Source organism: Lactuca virosa, chromosome 7 (assembly GCF_052849685.1).
Source record: "Lactuca virosa cultivar CGN04683 chromosome 7, Lactuca_virosa_CGN04683_v6, whole genome shotgun sequence".
In the NCBI taxonomy this organism is placed as follows: domain Eukaryota; kingdom Viridiplantae; phylum Streptophyta; class Magnoliopsida; order Asterales; family Asteraceae; genus Lactuca; species Lactuca virosa.
The window spans coordinates 70,710,389-70,717,907 of record NC_136432.1 but is presented as its reverse complement, the minus strand read 5'-3'; the positions used below and the strand labels follow the sequence as shown (position 1 = coordinate 70,717,907).

At 33.2% G+C, this 7,519-nt stretch overlaps 1 protein-coding gene across 2 annotated transcripts; it reads left to right on the top strand.

Annotated features, from left to right (window-relative positions):
- The first annotated feature begins 60 nt into the window (after positions 1 to 60).
- On the top strand, positions 61 to 4,238 carry TES (ATP binding microtubule motor family protein). 2 transcript variants are annotated; one of them, XM_079060451.1, is made up of 14 exons: positions 61 to 237; positions 370 to 615; positions 699 to 788; positions 891 to 991; positions 1,084 to 1,197; positions 1,288 to 1,369; positions 1,461 to 1,528; positions 1,595 to 1,654; positions 1,744 to 1,868; positions 1,965 to 2,163; positions 2,247 to 2,384; positions 2,460 to 3,356; positions 3,433 to 3,761; positions 3,841 to 4,238. In XM_079060451.1, exons 2-14 carry the CDS (start codon positions 372 to 374, stop codon positions 4,169 to 4,171), a joined length of 2,778 nt encoding a protein of 925 aa, XP_078916577.1. In that variant the 5' UTR covers positions 61 to 237; positions 370 to 371; the 3' UTR covers positions 4,172 to 4,238. The 2 variants fall into 2 exon arrangements, with proteins under 2 accessions (XP_078916577.1, XP_078916576.1); XM_079060450.1 differs by having other exon boundaries at positions 353 to 615.
- Positions 4,239 to 7,519: the final 3,281 nt, after the last annotated feature.

Genomic DNA, 7,519 nt, shown 5'->3' with positions numbered 1-7,519 from the left:
TTCAAGAGGGGGAATGGCATAGCCGTTGCAATTCCTATTTTTATTTTTTTATTTTTTTTTAATGATTCAACGCAAAACCGAAATCACAAACCCAAATTCAACTCACTCCAACTCCAATTCTCAACTTGGCAGCCAATAATTCCCAAATTACATCCAACGGAAAACAAATTCACAAATTGCTTCTTGATTTTGTTTCCTTCCCTCCCTTCCTCCAACAGCAATCTGGATTCAACAACTGTAAGTGCATACTTCCCTCCAATGGATTATCTCGATTCTTGCTTCTTCTCCTTCTTCTTCTTTTCACGATTACATTTACTGGTGTTCGATTCGATTCCCGTTAACACTTCCCTAGTTTACTGATACATGAAGGTATGGTTCATAAGATGAGCGTCAGTGCGCCTGTTACACCAGCAACCAAGATCCGAAGAACACCTTCTTCAACCCCAAGTGGCCCAAGAATCGCCGAGGAGAAGATACTGGTCACCGTGAGAATCAGGCCCTTAACTCCTCGAGAGCTTTCCGCATATGATCTTATTGCTTGGGATTGCACCGATGAGAATACTGTTGTTTCCAGAAACCTCAATCACGAGCGCCATAACGGAACTTACACTTTTGGTACTGTAAACTGTTACATCATCTTCCTTCATCAACGTACGTAATCTGTTTCTTTCTTACGCGATTCGGTATATTACTTTCAGATAAAGTCTTCGATCCGTCTTGTCCAACTAGGAAGATCTATGAACAAGGTGCTCGAGATGTTGCCCTCTCTGCTATCAAAGGGATTAATGGTAATCTTCTCCTCTTCTTTGGAACCATTTCTAGGTTTATGACTTCAACTTCAATATCGATAACATCACATCTCTCTCTCTCTCTCCTCTGTTACATTACAGCTACCATTTTTGCATATGGTCAAACTAGCAGTGGCAAGACTTACACCATGAGGGGAATAGCAGAGAATGTTATCGATGACATTTATGCCCATATTAAGAATGTAAACCCTCATTTCTTTTATTTGATGAGTGCTCATAATCATAACACTTAGCTGTATAACAATGTAAGGTTCAATGATTCTGTCTTTTACAGGCCATGGAAAGTAAATTTGTGTTGAAGCTTTCTGCTCTTGAAATCTATAATGAGACAGTGGTAGACCTGTTAAATCGTGATTCTGGTGCCCTTCGTCTCTTGGATGATCCTGAGGTAAACACATCACATCAAATGCTTTTCATTACAGATAAAACATCCATCTTTTTCTTCAAGTTTACATCGTCTTGTTTTGTTTGAATCCAGAAAGGCACAATAGTTGAGAAGCTAACTGAGGAAGTCATCAAAGATGCTCAGCATCTAAGGTGCTTAATAGCAACTTGTGAAGGTAAATACTATAAATAGTAAACCATTTATAATAATAGCCCATTACTGTTTATCTCAAAATAGCCCATTACAATTCTTGATTCTGTTTGCAGCTCAAAGACAAGTTGGTGAAACTTCTTTGAATGATCGAAGCTCAAGATCACATCAGATTATCAGATTGGTAAGCTTAACATTTGGGCTTAATTTTCAGACATGTTATTTGTTTAATGGGTTTCCTTTTTTGTAGACTATTGAGAGTAGCCATCGTGAAGAATCAGGATGTGTAAAATCCCTGTTAGCAAGTTTGGTATGTTTCCCACTTTAATGTTTTGTTTTATCTTATCATCATTCCTTGTTTGTTGACTGTTGTTTCCTACCTCTTTAATTTTCTTTCAGAGTCTTGTGGATCTTGCTGGAAGTGAGCGTACTGTTCAAACAAATGCAGATGGAATTAGGCTAAAAGAAGGAAGTCACATCAACAGAAGCCTACTCACTCTAACAACTGTGATCAGAAAGCTAAGGTAAAAAGAATATGGTAAAAAAAATGTTATTTGGTGAAATTAAAGTAACCACAATAACATACATTTTACATTTTAATGTTGTTTTCTTGAATGTAGTGTTGGGAAGAAAAGTGGTCACATACCATATAGAGATTCTAAACTAACAAGAATATTGCAATCCTCACTTGGGGGGAATGCAAGAACTGCAATAATTTGTACTATGAGTCCTGCATTAAGCCATGTTGATCAATCAAGAAACACATTGGCTTTTGCAAATAGTGCAAAGGAGGTTACAAACAGTGCTCAAGTCAATATGGTATGATGAACTTGTAATCTTGTTTGACTTAATGTTTTTCTGTTTGGCAAATTACAGAAAAACCAATTCTTTTATACTTTTAGGTTGTTGGAGAGAAGCAAATGGTGAAGCATTTGCAAGAAGAAGTGACTAGACTTAAAGCAGAATTGTTGACTCCAGAGGCTTCATCCTCAAAGTGTTTAAGAACTTTGCTGTTGGAAAAAGAGCAGAAAATCCAGCAGGTATTAACATTAGATTACCATGGTTGCTTATTAAGTAAGTAGAATATGATTTTATAATCTTGAATCTTTTTACAGATGGAGATAGAATTGAATGAGATAAAGCGTGAAAGAGACCTTGCACAATCACAGCTAGAAATAGCAAGAAAACTACAAAAAGACACAAAGGAGCCTGTGATTCAGAATCAAGTAGCCAAACGTCTCTCATTCAGTGATCATATATCAATATCAAACAGGCGAACATCTGTAAGAAAGTCAACTCAGTCAACTCAAAGAAAACCATTAAGACAATCAGCTACATGTATGGATCCATGCATGTTGGTGCATGAAATAAGAAAAGTGGAGATGAGACAAAGACAATTAGGTGAAGAAGCAAATCGTGCACTTGAATTACTTCATAAAGAAGTTTCCTCTCACAGACTTGGGAATCAAGATGCTGCTGAAACCATTGCAAAGCTGTTATCTGATATCAAAGACATGCACGGAATCAGCAATTCCATTCCGGAGGAGATTGAAGTTAAAGATAAAGCGAGTCTAAAAGAGGAAATAGGTCGTTTGAAATGTGAAGAAAACACGATTGCATCTTTGGAAGAAAAGCTTGAAAATGTGCAGAAATCTTTAGACACATTGGTTATGTACAACAATGAGGAGGCTTCAAGGAGTCCTTTAAAAACCAAGATTTTGAAAACAAATGGAAAAATGTCAAGTTTTATAAAATCTCCATGTTCACCTTCTTCATCAGTTATTCATAACATTGAGAACATGGCTCCAGATAATCAAAAGATCGAAGGGGACAAAAAGATTAGTACTACTACTACTCCTGCTGCTGCATCAAAGCAACCAAATGTGAAAAAGATTCAAATGATGTTTAAAACAGCAGCTGAAGATAATATTCAAAGCATTAAGTCTTATGTTACTGAACTGAAAGAACGTGTGGCAAAGTTACAATACCAAAAGCAGCTACTAGTCTGCCAGGTTAGTTAGAATTTAGAAAGAAAGTAATGAAATTCCGAAAATGCCCTTTGTGAAATGACTGTTTTGATTTGAGCAGGTGTTGGAGCTAGAGGAAGCAAACGATGGTGGTGGTGGTGGGGCGACGGATGAGACGGATTTTGTGGAGGAAATGGAATATCCTGTCATGCCACGTCACCTTGTGTTCGAGGAACAGAGAAACCAAATAATAATGTTGTGGCATTTATGTCATGTCTCAATCATACATAGGACACAATTCTATATGTTGTTCAGAGGAGACACTGCTGATGAAATATACGTACAAGTGGAACTCAGAAGGCTGACGTGGCTTGAACAGCATTTGTCAGAACTCGGGAACGCAAGTCCAGCTCTTCTAGGAGATGAGCCAGCTGGCTCTGTCACATCAAGGTCAGTATTAGTAGTTGTTTCATTTTGTAATTTTAGGGTTAAAAAAAGAAAAAACTATACTTACTAAGTGTGAATATAGTATAAAGGCGTTGAAACAAGAGAGGGAGTATTTGGCGAAAAGGGTGAGCACGAAATTGAGTGGTGAAGAGAGGGAAATGTTGTATAAGAAATGGGAGATTCCAATGGAGGGAAAGCAGAGGAGAAGGTTGCAACTTGTGAATAGGTTGTGGACAGATCCTTTGAATATGAGACATGTGAAAGAAAGTGCTGAAATTGTTGCGAAGCTTGTGGGGTTTTGTGAAATGGGGGAGCATGCTTCCAAGGAGATGTTTGCTTTGAATTTTGTGAATCCTAGTGATAAAAAAGCGTGGATGGGTTGGAATTTGATATCCAATTTGTTGCATTTGTAAAAGGAATATGTTCGTGTTGTAAATTCATGTGACAAAAATATCATCTTCAAATAATGACAAATTCTAATGGCTTGATTGTATCACTTTGTTGTTTTCTTTTTTGGATTGCATAAAATGGTTAGTGTTATATAAGATTGGTGATGAATAAGTTGTAATTCTATACAAATAGCTAAACTCATTTCACCATATAAAAAATCACCAACATACAAAAGTATCCCCAACAAATTGGATTATGACATAGAGACATTTGTTTGACTATCCAAAATGAATGGTTTTAAGTGCAAACTAACAGAAACAACTCAAACCATATTATTAGAATTTGACACAAGAAAAGCAAAAAAATGGCCAAATGGGATTTTGTATTGTTAAGAATCGGCATCCCAAACAAACAAACAATGTGGCTCCTATACCTCAATACATTTATATTTACAAAACCAACCACAGACAAACCTTGACTGGTCAAACATAGCAAAAAATAAGCACTAGTTTTCACTATTAACTACTACATAAAGAAGGATGTAGTTTAAAAAAGATAAGTGCTTGAGAAAGAAGAGTTGAATAGTAGAAAAGAAACACAACACACCTTGAGTATTTCAAGCCACTTTCACGTGCTAATACATCTGGTGTAGACTCAGACATCATTTTACTTCTTCCATGCAATCGATCTGACATGGCATAACCACACCAAGCTAAACTTGCTCTCATGAATAATGTTCCCATCTGACAATGATTTCTTAAGTAATGACCTACACCAATATGCCTTCAAAGTAAACACATTTGGAAACAGCAAATACAAATATCCAAAACCCACATATCAGCTTTTCATCATACTTATCATAATCATCCAAAAGATGAGTGGAATACAAGGATGATTACAATGAAATGTTTTGTGTACTATGTCTTTTGAGGTACTTAATTCATAGTATTTGTATTTCACCCTCTTTCAGTTAAGGATTGGTACCATTCATATATAATATGTAAGCATCTGGCTATTTGTAATTAGGCACATGTCTTCCATTCATGAATCTATCCATGGAATACACCAAGCTTCTAATTGTAAATGGACGCTCTTGTCATGTGTAAAGAATTAAAAAGAAGATTGTTATTATTTGTACTAGAAAACTCATTGTTCTCCTCTATATGTATCTCCGCACCCTTGAATATGTTCCTTTGTATGTGGAGTTTTTTTTGCAAAAGTAGGGGTATTTGAGAAAAGCTCGATAAAAATAGGGGTGTTTTCTAATTGTTGGCAGAAATAGGGGGTGCTAGGAGGAAGACCCCACCATTTCCGTCTTTGATTTCCTATATTTACATTATTTCCCCTTATCTATAGTTATAATTATAACCCTTTAAGTTTATTATTATTATTATTATATGTTTTAGTTTTGGAATTTTTATTTTTAACCCTTATTATATATCTTATTATATATTATGTATAAATTAACTTATTGGAAATATATCACTAAACTTTAAGAATTATTTTAAGGGATATATGCAGAAAAACACATCCAATTATACATACACATGCAAAAAAACATTTATATTATCTTTATGTTTAAAAAACCTTTATATTAATACTTACCATTCAAATAAAACCATAGTATTGGTTCATAAGAGAAATTACCGGCTAAAAATGTGATGTTGAGCATATTTTTGTTTTTTAATATGACACTGATGTTAATTGGGATAACAACGATTAGTTAAGGAGGTAAAAATCAACCGTATAGTCCCTACAAAGAACACAATTAAGTAAAAGTAATCGAAACAAATGTAGGATTCGACATATTTTCACATACAATCAAGAAAATATAATAGATATGTATGTTATATCATATTTTTAGCCGATAATTTCTCCTAAAAATTTTCAATTTGGTTTTGGGTTTTATTTGAAACGTAAATAATTATATAAGAGTTTTTTTTAATATTTAAATAATATAAGGGTTTTTCTGCATATATATATATATATATATATATATATATATATATATATATATATATATATAATATAAGGGAATATACATTACAGCCCCACCTAAGCTTAGGTACTAAACCTCTTGAAAATACATGTTTTACTATATAAAGATTACGGTTAATGGATTCACGGTTAATACTTCAAGATGTAAATTCAAGATCGACACAATAGGGTTTAGGGTTTAGGGTTTAGGTTTAGGGTTTAGGGTTTAGGTTTAGGGTTTAGATTTAGGGTTTAGGGTTTAGGTTTAGGGTTTAGGGTTTAAATTTAGGGTTTAGGGTTTAAGTTTAGGGTTTAGTAATGTTCACTTGGGTGAAGTAATAAACGATAATTAAGGAAAGAAAACAGAGATGGTAAAACGATAATGAAAGAAAGAAATGTTATGGGGGATGATATATTTACCAAGTGAAGCGAAACCGGACATATTTAGCATGTTAAAACGACATATTTTAGAGGTTTAGTACCTAAGCTTAGGTGGTGTTGTAATGTATATTCCCTATCCCCTATATATATATAACACAATTAGTTATATATATATATATATATATATATATATATATATATATATATATATATAACTAATTGTGTTTTTCTACATATATCCCTTATTTTAAGCATAATATATCATTAACTAGATCTCACAAATACTTTCAAATTGATACCAATATTGTAATTTAACTTGAAATTACAATATGAATTAAATGGTAAATTAGAATACTAATCAAACACTAAATTACAATACGACATAAGGAAACTACATATAAAATTACAATAAAAATTAAACGCTAAATTAGAATACGAACTCAAATTGATACGAATATTAGTATATTGAAAATTCTATATCATTTTTATAACGAATTATACAATTATATTACAAATTTATACAAGTTTATTATGACTTGTCTTTTCAAGAGGAAAATGTTAAAGAGTCTGCAAAAAGTTAATGAAACTTGTCATTATTATGAACAATCCAAAATATTAATTGAAGAAAATTGTCTACAAAAAACAAAAGCAAAAGCCACTGAAATTCAGTTGTCACAATTCACGAAACATGTCACTATTTATGAACAGTACAAAGTATTTCGTTACTTTTTGTGTTATAAATTTGGTTTGTTAAATTCAGTTTAATTAATCATTATTTCAACTATATAGACTTATATCATCATATTTGACTCTCAAGTTCTCTAATTCTTGCTTGCTTGCTTTCTTCATCCAAGGTACGGATCAATATCTAAACAGCTTGCATATATTAATATGAAACATCATATGTAGCAACATAATTTATGTCTTTTGTCTTATGCTTAATTGTGCAGTTAAATTTTGATATATTTATCATTATGAATCTAGATGGCCTACCTACAAGTACTAGTTTTGTA